The sequence below is a fragment of the Camponotus floridanus genome, unplaced genomic scaffold (genome assembly GCF_003227725.1).
Source record: "Camponotus floridanus strain SB8 unplaced genomic scaffold, Cflo_v7.5 scaffold13, whole genome shotgun sequence".
Taxonomy (NCBI): domain Eukaryota; kingdom Metazoa; phylum Arthropoda; class Insecta; order Hymenoptera; family Formicidae; genus Camponotus; species Camponotus floridanus.
In genome coordinates this window covers 272,039-285,733 of record NW_020229248.1, presented here as the reverse complement: position 1 = coordinate 285,733, position 13,695 = coordinate 272,039, and the positions used below count along the sequence as shown (strand labels likewise).

The window sequence follows — 13,695 nt, the reverse complement described above, 5'->3', positions numbered from 1 at the left end:
GATCATTTTATAGACGAGTGCATTATTCACATCAACTTGATCTGCTGTTTTCGCACGCAATAACGCCTATAACGTTGTATATTATTTCAATACAAAAATGTCGAACTGTGTCTAACAAGGAGAATGACGATTTTATTATACATGTATAATTATCACATAATTATCATATTTTATACATTATTACATTGTAGATCAAGATATTTGGCACGAGATACATGATAATGAATTAAATTGCATAGAATAATGACCGTTAATTGATTGATATGCGTATATATAATTCAGTTGGCTTCATGATTCATCCTCGACTCGCATTCAAATCATATTAATTAACCTCCCAAAATTGATATCATCCGCTGTGATATAATACACATCATCGAATATCTTCGTCGATAGAAACATTTTGACATTGACGAATATTCGATACTGCCTTCCTCAGTGATATTAATTCCCGAAAATCAAGCCTAATGATAATAATTGATGTCTATTACACCTATAAAATATTTTTCGGATTTAATTATTAACTTCCGAGATTGCTCTTAATATTGTTGATTAATTTTTTTCTTCATTATAATTTCTATTTCTTTTTTTTTATATTTATATAGAGAATAGAAAAGTCTATCAGCATTTTATAAAATACAGCTATAATATACATAGCTGATGAATTATTCAAGCGCAATTTTGCAAAATCGGAAAATATAAAATTCAATACATAAGCAATGTTATGTATCAATCAATATCAATAATATATCGTACAGGAAATGTAAAATATTCGCTTATTAACTGCATTTAACTATCTATATTTAATTATTTACCGTAATTTTTCAATAATATATTAGCTAAAATTATAAAAATAGGAAAGAAAGTTGAATAAAATACGAGTTTATCGATTTCAATGACCTGAAAATATGTAAGAGAAGGTCTTATCGGCTCTTATCAACTCTAGTCTAGAAAATATAAGCAAAAGATGAAAGTTTATTTTGTCATCTTGTCATCATCCGATACTTTGAATGCGAAAAAAATGCATAGTTCTAAAAATATCTGATCACATTTCCCTTTTATCTTCTGCGATATGAGATAAACGTTATTCATTTTATTAAAAAGTTGAAAACATAAACGAAACTGTACATTTTTAGACTTTGTTTTGTATCCAAACACTGGACAGTAGAATGCTTTGATGCAGTATAAACTGATCTCACTTTACGTGAAAATGGGAAAATGGAAAAATTATATGTTTTTAGACTTTCCCATTTAAAGCATGACTATGACTAACTTTCCTTGTTTATAACTTTGTAATAAACAATTAGAGAGAGAGTGACAAAAACAACTTTTTAAACATTGCTCAGCCTTTGACCATATGTTTCAATGTCATTGAAGTCAGTGAAAAGGATATTTCTACAGATGAAAATTTAATTACATAGAAAGGATCATAATTGCTCGTTATAGAACCCGTAAGCTATCCCAGACAGATTTCAAGTTCGCCAAGACGAGAATTCTCGCCTACAAATAGTTTGCTGGAGCTTTATTGTTTGCCTCGGGCAGAGGTAAGACAGGATGTATTCGCGGCCCATCCTCCGTCCGTCCGAATCACACTTGCTTCATCCCTCATGTCACGCTCGCGCATTTGCTTGTGTCTTGCCGCATATAAATTACGTTAGCGCCAGTTTATCAACTTTCGCAAACTTTCCAGCGAATTCTCGTTTCGGATTATTACTGCCCCGCACACATCACCGGGAGGGTTTTTAACGTAATTGTAAAACCACAGCGCGCTTGTTTGTCTCGATAATTCATAAATTAATATCGAACGAAGTTGCACGCGAAACTTTTAACAACTCATTTCGCATAAAATTACAGTGAAACTACGAGAAATTATTGTACATTTCCTCATTTAATTATTGAGATTATTAATAGAGAGAGTTATACAAACAATTCATATGTATAATAATGTAAGAACACTTAGGATATAATGTGCAATATTTCAAAAATGCGTTATCAAAATTCTCCTTAAACTTTGAAAATAGTTATAAAAATATCGAGATTTCGAAAATTGTTGCTAATTTCTATTCTAGTCTTACATTTTCCTTCGATGAGATTGAACAATATTCTGAAGAAATTGCTGTATGCACAGCTAAATGTAATCTTGACATTATGTAAATAAAATCGCGAGCTTTCAGTTTCCCATCAGGTTAAGAATCCTAGCTCCCTGGAGGTGCCACGCAAGAAAGCTTTATCATGTATAGATAGAAGAGCTTTTCTCCACGTCCAAAGTCACATTACGGGGGTATAGGTGCCCGTGAATCGTTTTTGCTTCACTTATTTTTTGTGCTTAAAAATATTATAACGGTATGCAAATTAATAAGCATATTTCTCTCTTAGAGATTGCTCATGGCAAATATATTACCATCTCAAAAAAACACTCGATCAGACAAGGTAGAGAATATTGAGAGAAAAAACAAACAAGAGAGAGAGAGAGAGAGAGAGAGAGAGAGAGACGGGGAAAGACATTGAAATCGGTTAAAACCGCGTCGGAAAAGTTGATTAGTCAACTAACGAAATTCGCGCGTCGTCAACGGAAATGCAATATTGAATCAACGGAAAGGTGCGGGGACACATCGCACACTTTAACCCAGGGCAAACATTAAAGCTCCGCAAACTACTCGTAGCAGAGAAAGAGAGAGGGAAACGTGCAAGACTAAGCACGGAGTCCGCTCGTTTCCTGGATGCTTCCTGCGTGTTTGTCCGCCTCAAACACGTACCTGCCAACAGACGCGACGCGAAGGATACGCCGAGGGGACGAAAAGGAAGGAAATGAAGACGGGAAGCGGCCGCACGGGACGGAATCCACGCGTTTCGCGACTCTGAAATACGAGCAAAATCAATTCGCGACGTGACCGTCTTTCGTGTCGATCTCTCTCCGCAGAAAAACTACTAAAAATACATCCCGGAAGATGATCCGCTATCTGCAGACAATAGTTTTGTCTCCGAAAATCCCCCTCGTCTATCTTACATCGATCAATATCGATCAACATCGATCAATATTTGAGAAACTGTAAATCGATAATCGATAAACACGTCAATTCCGTTTAATTATTTGAATTGTTCCTTTGCGAATGAGCAGTTCACGTGAGAATGTTTTTAATTATACTGGTATTCATCAATTTATTCATTTATTCATTTTAAGCAAATATTCAATGACATTATTTGCATGTGCGAAATGAAATATCACCGCTTGCGACACATTAATTTAATATTTAGCGAAGATTAATATTTACATGCATTTTTTAAATTATGGATATACGATAATGATAAATTTGGATATACTATAAAATCATGCAAAATTTCAGTATGTGTATATGTATTTTACATCAAATACATAACTTGTTTACAAAAACATCTATACGAAGGAATACGCGAGGAAGTTCAAATTAATAAATATACATAGAGTGGCAGGGAAACGAGCGTGGATTATTTTATTATTTCGCTAATACCGCGTTCTTTGGACGATATTTGTACATAATTAAATTTAAAGTGCGATAAGAAAATTGCAACGAGTGTCGGCGAGCTCTCGACGAGATGGGATAAATAGCGTGTGAACGAAATTATTTCACGCAACGTCACTATCAAATCTGTCGTAGTCTTCTCGCGTTGAATATTACATTTTCCGCCGACGTTTCCGTCGAGAACGCGACGACGAGATGAGTGGATTAGAACCGGCGCGGCAACTTCGACGCGGCAACGTACCGTGAATTTCATAATTTACGGAAATAAACGTACACATATACACATACATACGCGTGACTAACAGCGTTACAATTAATAACCGGAGCATTTCGTTACCGTCCTCTCTCTATTTTAATAATATATAATTCGCGTCCATTCACTTCTTCTCCAAAATCACATCCTCGCATTTCGTCGCTCGCCTCTCTTTCTCTATGAATTCATTCAAATCTCTATCAATTTACGGTAATCAATAGCTCTGTTTTAATGATCGTAATTTTGCACATTCCCATTAAATATGCCTTATTAAGTTTAATACTTTTGGAATGATTCTTCCATTCATCGACTTGACGGCGATTATATATCATCATAAAGCGCGATCTTAGTCGCACGTTAAAGTGATAATTACCAATCATTTGAAAATGTAGAATGGAGCAATCTTATTGTTAGTTAATCTTAGTTAATGTCGTCAAGGTAATACTATTCTGTCTAATCTCTCTTCAAAAATATTCTGCTATTTCTGAAACGGTATTTCTGCGTTTTGTGTTATTCGACGAACATTAAGTAATCATATCTTTTGCAGGCCGAACCAGCATTAATATACGACAGTGTACAGGTGTTCGCGGTGGGATTACGTACCCTGGAGCAATCCCATGCGCTAAGGCCCGCCAATATTTCCTGCGAGCTCGAGCACCCCTGGGATGGAGGATTGTCTCTTATCAACTACATTAACTCGGTAAGTCCTTTCCTTCCCTCTTCCTTTTTTGCATTTCTTTACACATAACATGTCAATATATATACAACATAAATTATATATTAAATTTGGAAATAATAACACAAGATATTTGGAAAATTATTTAAATTACATTTAACCATATATATTTAGATTATATGCGCTTATTTATAGAGTGAAAAAATAAATACAATCGAAAAGAGAGAACAAATTCCCATGAAAAATAAATCGAAAATGTAAAATAAAATTGCTTTATAGAAATGTATTTATTTTCGAAAAAATTAACTTTGTTATTCGAACTCATCTTGATAACATTCTGTTCAATATAAAACAAGTTAAAATAATTTTTATTAGTCTATGTAAAAAAGTATTATGTGTGCAAATATGAAGATATTTTTTTTATCGTTTCAATAATGTATTTTTTATATTAACCATTGGAAAAAAAAATTTTATTCTACGTTTTTGATTTATTTTTTTATGAAAATTTATTCCGCCTTTTTTAAGCTTAAATGAGTGCATATACTTCTCAATTTTTAAAATAAATTTTATCGAAGAAATGTTTGATTTGAAAAAAGAATTTTATTCCGTATTTTCGACTAGCTTTTTCCATTAGGAATTATCTCTTTTCCAATTAATTAGGCCACCATTAGTTTGACGACCCATGCAAGAGGGATTAAAGATGAAGATGCGAAATTGTAAAATGTGAAAGAGTCCATTTTCATAAATGCACGCTCGAAATATTGCAAGATGTATCTTCTCGTTCAGCGATGCTTATCCGTGCCACAAGTTCGCGATGTTCGCGCGGTAAATACACCCGCGGGACATATTTTAATTTTTCATAACACCATCCGTATACATTCTCGACTATATCGCGGCATCTGCCTCTCGACTTTTCCCCGCGAAAATAGGTATCGCCGTAGCAGAGAAAATCCGCGCTCGCCTCATCGCTCTTTAAACAGTGTCGGGTCCGCCCAAGAGGTGAGGTAGATACCCCCCGAGGGGGAAGAAACGTGCTACGTAAGCTTACCGTAAATTATCGCCGCTAAGATCCGGTGTCCAAAACAAACAGTATTCGATATAGTGGCAAGCACTCGCTTCGTATTAAATATTTAACGCGATAGGAAACCTCGGTTTTTATCGTCGCGCACATGTCAGATACATGGAATCTGGAAAGAAAAATCTTTTCTCCACAAAAAAAATTTATATCCATCAAATAGTTGTCTTATCAATTTTATCTTATCGATCAATGTAGCGTAAGGATACGAAAATACGCGTAATATATTTTGAATATTCGATAAACATTCGAGTTGGCGTGATCGAAGCTCGGATTGTTATTTACTATCAATATTCGAACACGCCGTATATTTCTAACAATTTCGCGTTAAAGCGAACACAGTCATAACGCGCTTTTATAAATTTCAATCAACGTTTTGTGCGCGAGTGCACGTCGCTCGTATGAGACAGAACCGCGACGTAGCGTATAGTACAGCGCGACGGATAAATTGTTTAATACCATGATGGACGATTCCAAAGCTGTCACAGGCAGAGGCCACAAATCCTTCCGTGATGTTGTACTTCCCCTTTTCAACCTGTACGACATTCTTCCCGTTCCCGTGTCCGACAAGGTACGATATCCGGCTGTAGTGTTTCGGGATTGATATCCACTCGCAAAGATATCGCGATATATATGTCGTGCGTATGTGTTTTCTCGTAAAATATATTACATATATACAATCTAATTTTTCTCTCACGCGAAAGAAATATAAAATATGATTTTATTTATTACATTTAATCTTCACCTTGTTTCATATTATATTTCTCTAATTTTTCTACTCCCGACTGAAAAATTGATATAAATGATGAAAAATTATTTAAAATATTTACAAATGTAATATGTATATTTTTTTTGGACTTAATATCTTTGGAATTCTCTTTGCAAACTTTTCCTCGTCAAATATAATTATACACGTAATATATTTATTATACATTTCTTTCTATATTTTTCATGTTATATTTGATTCCGGGTGAATATAATTGCAACCAATCTCTTCAAAACGTGCACCACATTAACGGAATCTCTTTTACACACGTTCGATTCAATTTCCACGATTTTGATTCGGCGATCCTTCGTTAAGTCGGAAAGTCCGTCGTACTATCTGAATCGGCGCATAGAGTTCAATTTTCCCGAATTGTACAGACTTTCGTAACCTGGCGCGTACGTGACTTTCGTGCTGCTTGTTAGGAAATAAAAAGTTTGTACGGTAAAAGCAACGGCACGAGAGACCATTGGAGAATTTGAACGCGGCTGTAGTATAAGAAGAGGGATGGGAAAAGTGGAGAGCTAACAAAGATATAGACATTGCGAATAACGAGCGAAAGAGAGAGAGAGAGAGGGAGAGAAGCGAAGACGAAAACGCGTTTCGCAGTTTTGCAGTAAAAAAAAAAGAAAAAAAGAGCAATAAAAATCTCTCGGGTATCGTCTTATATCGTGAGAGAAAATAATAGCCGTCAGTACATCTGCACGTTATTCCCTTCTTTTTCCTCCTCTTCGTCAGGAAAAGATCCACTCTGAGAGGATTAGTCAAAGCGCTCGCAGATGAAAGGAAGCGCGTGCGGCGAACCCAAGACAAGGCGCGGAATTAAACCAACCGTCGCGTCGTCTTAAGAGCACGACAAACATCGTCGTACATTCTCCGGCTCCACATCCCACGAGTGAAATAACATTGTGCACTTTGGATGCGGCACAATGCGACCGCCCGAATTTGCCGCGCATAGAGTAGAAAGCGTCTCCTTACCGTACCTGCATCCATAATTAGTTAAGTTTATCTCCTCCTACTCTCTCTCCCTTTCTCTGCCAGTCTGTCTGTCTTGTTCCGTCTCTTTCGCGTACAAGCTACAAATTTGACCATCTTCAACGTAGGAGAAACCGGGCCCTTTAATGCCCTACCGTCTGTAATATCTCACCTCCTTCTCCTTGCAAACTGACTTTAAACGAGCATCCTTTCGCCGATATCGAACGTCTACGCGCGATCATTAATTTAATAGCGGGATTCCAATATCGGTTGGTGGAGCCTCTAATTGAGGAATATTTGCGCAGTCTGCTGTCAATCCCCCCATGTCGCTTCCTGAAATTCCGGCATAGCATCATGCGTGCCAAACGTTAGATTATGACGCCGAATATGTCGAAATTGAATTAATGACGCGCGCGACGCGCGTTCTACATGCTGGGCACACGTATGTGTCCATCTTGGTGCACGGGACCCATAAATATCACATGGTGCGCGATATGATTCGCACGCGGCGGCATACAAGCGACCAACTATGAATACGCATTCGTGCACATTCGCACGTAAATGCAGCTATCACGCCGCAGAAGGATATAGCATGTGCTCACAGCCGAATAACTGAGAATATCACGTAGAATTTCCTTAAAATAAGAGAAAAACGTTTCAGATTTCGTACTCTTAATTTAGAATCTCTTGGACACGCTACATGTTTTTATCGATACAATAAGATTGTTAGAATTTTATAAATCGTGAAAAAAATATCGTTACGTGTTAATTATTAATACACGAAAAGTTTTTATTTTAGAGAATATATATTTTTATATAAATACATTTTAGAGAATATATTGTAGAACAAAAAGAAAAGATTCATCAAATAAAATTAATTTCTATGATATTAACGTTATAAATATTAATTTTACTTTTTGTTAAGAAATTAAAAAATACAAAAATATGGAGTTTACCGGAGTTTGCTAATATCATTTCTTTTTGTTGCGCAGTCAAATGAGAATTTATCCTTCGACATATTTATAATATCACTCCGTTTTCCTTCTCCTTTTAGAAATGTCACGGAATAGCGTTAAAATCGCAAAACCCTATACTTGACGACTCCTCGAAATTTTTATTGCCGAATTAGCTATTTCGCAGCTATTTGTTTGTCCCAATGCTTTTCGAGCGTCTTTCATTTGGTTGTATGGATTTTGGCACGCATGGTAGATTTTTGTTTGTGCCCTATTGGCATTATCCTACTTTTTTACGCCGATTTAGTCTCCGCGACAAGGACAAACGTAAAATGGGTCGTTGAATTAAAATCCATCCGCTCGCTAAATTTGCCATAAATAAGTTAAACGAATATTGTGCGCGACAGTGGGCGGATTGTTGAGGCGCCAAGTAGCGCGATCCGAGTTTTCGCAAACTCCTCTAACAATCTTTTTATATATGCTATTCAACAGAAATTTACGGCCCGGCTTACACGTATACGCAGACAAATCCGTGTGTTCTCTCTTTCCCCCCCCCCTCTCTCTTTCTCTCTCTCCCTGTCTCTCTCTTTCTATTGCACACTCAACTTCGTTTAATTAAATCTTAACCGAGCGCATTCCGTTTAACTTAACGCCGGTGCTCCTGCTTTTACGAACTCAGCTCTAAAAAATTGTTCATCCCTCGTGGTTTATAAAATTGGACGACCGCGATCGTAAATTTCGCAAAATTATAATAGTAAGAATTATGTGGAATCGAGAAAATAAAGTACATTTTATAGCGCTCGTAATTCACGCTACATTATCTTCAAATACGATCCAATCGATATATAAAATAATATATCCGCACAATATGTTTGCGAAATAAAAGTATTTTATAGGTCGCTAAATAAATATTCGCATTAATTTCTACCAAAAATAGGTTTCTGATTTGATAAATTAGATTACAAATTTTACATAATGAATCATATATGTAATTATTTATCTACGAATATAAACTACTCTGTATCTAATATCGATAAATAATTATATAGAAATATACAAGTCTCTAATTAAAATTTCATTGTTGTTATTTTCTTATTATATTAATTAAAATTCTATTATTGTTACTTTCTCTTTCTTTTAACGTATTATGAAACATAAAGGCATAATAAATAATAATATAATCCTATCCTATATGAAAAAAGGCATGTGACGCTTGAATTGTTGTCTTTTCGCGATGTCGATTGGTTCTTTTATTGCGCTCAATTCATGTTGTGAGCAGCCGTCATTTGCGATTATTACAAATTTTGACAGCTTGTGTGAGAAATGTATATATAATAAAAGAGAATAAATGGCGCGCGCGAAGCGCGCGCTTTGTGTTGTCTAATAAAAATATAAAAAGTAATAATAATAAAATTCTAATCAAAACATGTTTTAATTTGCGAGAAAAAATAAGAATCTCAACATGCACAGTAAAATTAAAAATAATGTTTTAAATAAAACGCTTGGTTATAAAAATGGTTTTGCTATGCTTTTGTTATGCTTTTAAAAATTATAGTTAAAATATTTGGAGTATGAAATAGACAAAAGAATGTATCACATATAGTTTCTAAAAGGAGTTACGTGTAAAATTTTCATAACTTTAGATAGCCACTTTTTTAAATTGTACGAAAAATGTTTTATATTTTTTAATTTTATTGCAAATTTTTTGTTACAAAACGCAGAGCCAGTTATCTTAACCATGTTATCATTTTTGCAAGTACTTAACGCAACGGTCTGCGAAAACGAAATTCACTGCGCTCATAACTTTGCATCTTTACGGCGTACAGAAAATTCGCCCATGAAAGCAGAGCTGTTCTGACGCATGTTACAATTGCACCCTAGTCAGCCTTTTATTATCTTTATGTGCCCGCATCTCTGAAACTGCGATTTCATCTCGGAATTCCCTTCGTGTAGTCGGTTATTGCATTGATGGCATGTTTGCAACAATTCATTCAAAAAAAGTTTTACTGTTTGTTCCTCCGCCTTTACATTTCTTTTATATCTCGTTGAAATATACAGAAATTATTATGAATCTCCAAAATATTATATTCTTTAGAATTTATATTTAATCATTACTTATTTATTTATAGAATTTACATACATATATTTATATATAAATAATTAATATAAATTAAAATTTGTTTAAAAATTTATTTATATATGTAAATATTATAAGTAAAAAAATAATAGTTAAATATAAATTAAAATTTATTATTTAAAAATTTATATATATATATATATATATATATATATATATATATATTTCTTTTGTTTCGACAGAATATGTATCCCAATATATTTAAATGCCTATGATTTCAATGTATGCAGATACCAACAAGCTCAACTTGCATTCGTATAAATAATATTGTAGAATCGATCGTTCTTCTCCTTCGCTCTTTAAATTCATTAGAAACTTTATCTTTTCTTATTCGCTAGTATTTGTTCCATCTTTCTCAATTAAGCAATTGATGTGTTTCTCGAATAATGATTTGAAAATTGTATTCATATCCGTTTTAATAACTACTTTAGAAATATAATTTAAATTTATTTGCTGTTATCATTATCAATAAAAAACGCTAATTCGTATTTAACGAAAAATTATCTACATCAGATATTGTAAAAATTGTTGTAAATAAACCCAAATTTTGTGCGATATTTGTGCACGAAGCGATATTTATCTACAAGTTGTTTTTTATATATAATAATAATATTCACATGTGTAAAAACAACTTGTGGAAACCAATATTGATTTTAGAAAGCAAAATGTATTTTTAATCACAAGCACAAGAAAAACAAGAATCAATTTAGAAGTTTTTATTCCCTACTCATGCGTAAATATCAGCTACCCATACCAGCATGCAAGGAACCTTTTCTTTTGAGAACTCTTTTTTTCTTTATTGTTGTCCGCTACACAACTAGATATGATATCTGATTTTTTTCCATTGTTGATGCTTTGCTTTTAATCGGTTTAGGTTTTTTTTTCAAGGAAAAACACAAGCGTATAAAAGCATGAGAGAATTTTTTCAAGCAACATTTTCTTTGCATCGCGTAACCGAACTGTATTCGTGAAAATGTGTTTTTTTTGCTGTAACTAGCTTTCATATCCGTATTTAACATATTCGTAAAACTATTGTAAATCGAGTAATTGCAATGCACGTACAATCGATTTCCAATCATGAATTATATTGCTGTCACAAATTGCCAGGCAATTTGACGAATAATTTTCGATAGCAGAGCAAAAGTAACATCAATTTTGATTTTATTGGATATTTTTTCGCATTGTTGGATATTTCATTGCACATGCTTGTTTAACCACGCATAATTCACAGTTTTAATGAAAATAAAGTACAAAAATACGAGAAAACACAATAAATACATAGAAGAGACGCGTTTTGCGTATGCGTACATGCATGCGCGTGTGGCGACTATTGATCTAGAATACGTTAAAATTGCAAGTCGTTCTTTTATCCTGTCTCACACGTTCCGCATAGTACTACATCTACGCTATACCACTTTCCCGAAGCACCCCCGAGTTTGTGCAATGTTTTGGATGACCGCTTACTGAAATTGCCCTCCGTTATGCTCTCCAGTTACCTACCGCAACCTTGCTCTCTTCCGGCTCTGTCTTTTTTCATTCCCTATCATACTTGTCTCCCTTTAGTACTCTATTTTTTTCTCTATTTTCTACTCCATTACTAACTCGAAAGCTCAAATCCCGAATATCTCTCTCGAATAATTTAGTGCGTTAATCTCTCTCTGATAACAAATATATTTATTGTATCTGTATTAATAAAAGAAAATCTAAATTTTGTAATTTTAACATTGTATAAATTTTTCCATGACATTGGAAAAATTTTTTGCATGAACTATTAAGAACTGTCGTATAATTGTTGTAACTTGTCGTAAACTATCGTAACTTTATTTCAACAAATAAATATTAAAATTCCTTGATGTCCGATATATGTAATTCTATTATCAATATCACACGCTTTCGAAAAACGTCTTATCGTCCATCAGGCCTAATTGGAGCCGTAGATTAATAGTTTTGTTCGTCAAATTTTCAATGTCCTCTCGCGGACACATGGATACGCGTTGATGGCTCGATTATTCGCGGCTGTGGAAGTAAAGATTTTCCTTAAGTGATTAGAATATCCATTCTTCGCGTGATTGACCCTAAGCCAGCCTGTGACGGCTCCTAGATCCCGTAGGATTTAACGCTCGCTCTCTCTCTCGGACGGCGTAACGTCGTAACGTGCCGGATTTGCAGGGACGCGGATTGCTGCGCCCGGCCAAATTGCTCTCGTTCTACTTGCCGGCGCGTAACAGGCGGTATAACGCGATTAATATATCGTTTCATAAAAGCGAGCTTGTTGAGCGGTCTGAGGAGATTACACGCGACGTAAAGCACGCTCTACGACTACTTGGTCTTTGTATATCGGAAGCGCGCGCGACGACATGGTCCACACATATTCATTATTATTTAATCGGTTATACGGCAAGACTATTTCGCGGAGTGTTGTTCGGGGATGTTAATTAACGAAAAAGAGAAAGAGAGGTAAAGCCATTGTGTACAAGCTTCGCGCTAACGATTTTCAGCGGATTTTGCAGTGTATAACAAAACGATCCGAGTCTCAGTCGCTGAGGGTGTCAGCAAATATGATCAACGCTCGCGTGGTTTATTTGCGATAGCCGAGGACTCGCCGAGAGCGAAGGGATTTTTTTCTCTTCACACGTCCCCTAAGGATCTGTTTTCTTCGAGAATATTATATTCGCATCGAACGCGACAATTACGAACTGACATCACCGACGTCGCAAACGACGCTGTTTATTCGCCCGTATTTATGATCCCGCTCTCGCTTTGCAATGCTAATGACAGCCGGCTGGCATTTAGTTAGATAACGTTTGGAGGCGCGCCAAGGTAACCGAGTTTTCCCAACACGCGATCGCTTACTCCTATTGACGATACCCAAGCGTGTACAATGGTCGATATTCAATTCCGGGATTCTCGCGCCGTCCCTCAAATCCTGTCGCGTATATCAGATCTTGCCGGATGCACAGCGCGTGAAGCTGCGGTACGCAAACTGCCTTTTTGCGACACGTCGTTTAAATAGATTTTTTTCTATTGAATCTGCGGCTCTGCCATAGTACATTCCGTTTTACGGCATATCCGACAGCTGAAACAGCTGATATGCTTCCAGAGTGTATGAGCGAAAAAGATACGAATCAATATGTTATCCTGAAAATTATTGGTTTGACGTTTGTCAAGAAGATTTATTACTTGGGATCACTATTGTAATTTTTGCAAAGGAATAAAATATTAATGAAATTTTCATCACACACACATGATAGATAAAATTAATTATATTAATTTGATATGATTTACCTTTAAGCCTTTTGATATAATTTTTTTTGAAGATAAACACTTTTTCAAACTTATTTTGAGGGAAATTATATATGAGTTGTA

General features: G+C 35.1%; 1 protein-coding gene across 5 annotated transcripts in view; it reads left to right on the top strand.

Annotated features, from left to right (window-relative positions):
* LOC105254370 (glutamate receptor ionotropic, kainate 2) overlaps positions 1-13,695 on the top strand; it is a 145,226-nt gene that overhangs the window by 83,557 nt on the left and 47,974 nt on the right. For all 5 annotated transcript variants that reach the window (XR_003122399.1, XM_025406050.1, XM_025406049.1 and 2 more), the window contains exon 8: positions 4,298-4,450. Coding sequence is in view for 4 of the 5 variants with exons in the window: in XM_025406050.1 (XP_025261835.1) it covers positions 4,298-4,450 (153 nt within the window). In the remaining variant the exon portion in view is untranslated. The remainder of the gene's footprint in view (positions 1-4,297; positions 4,451-13,695) is intronic.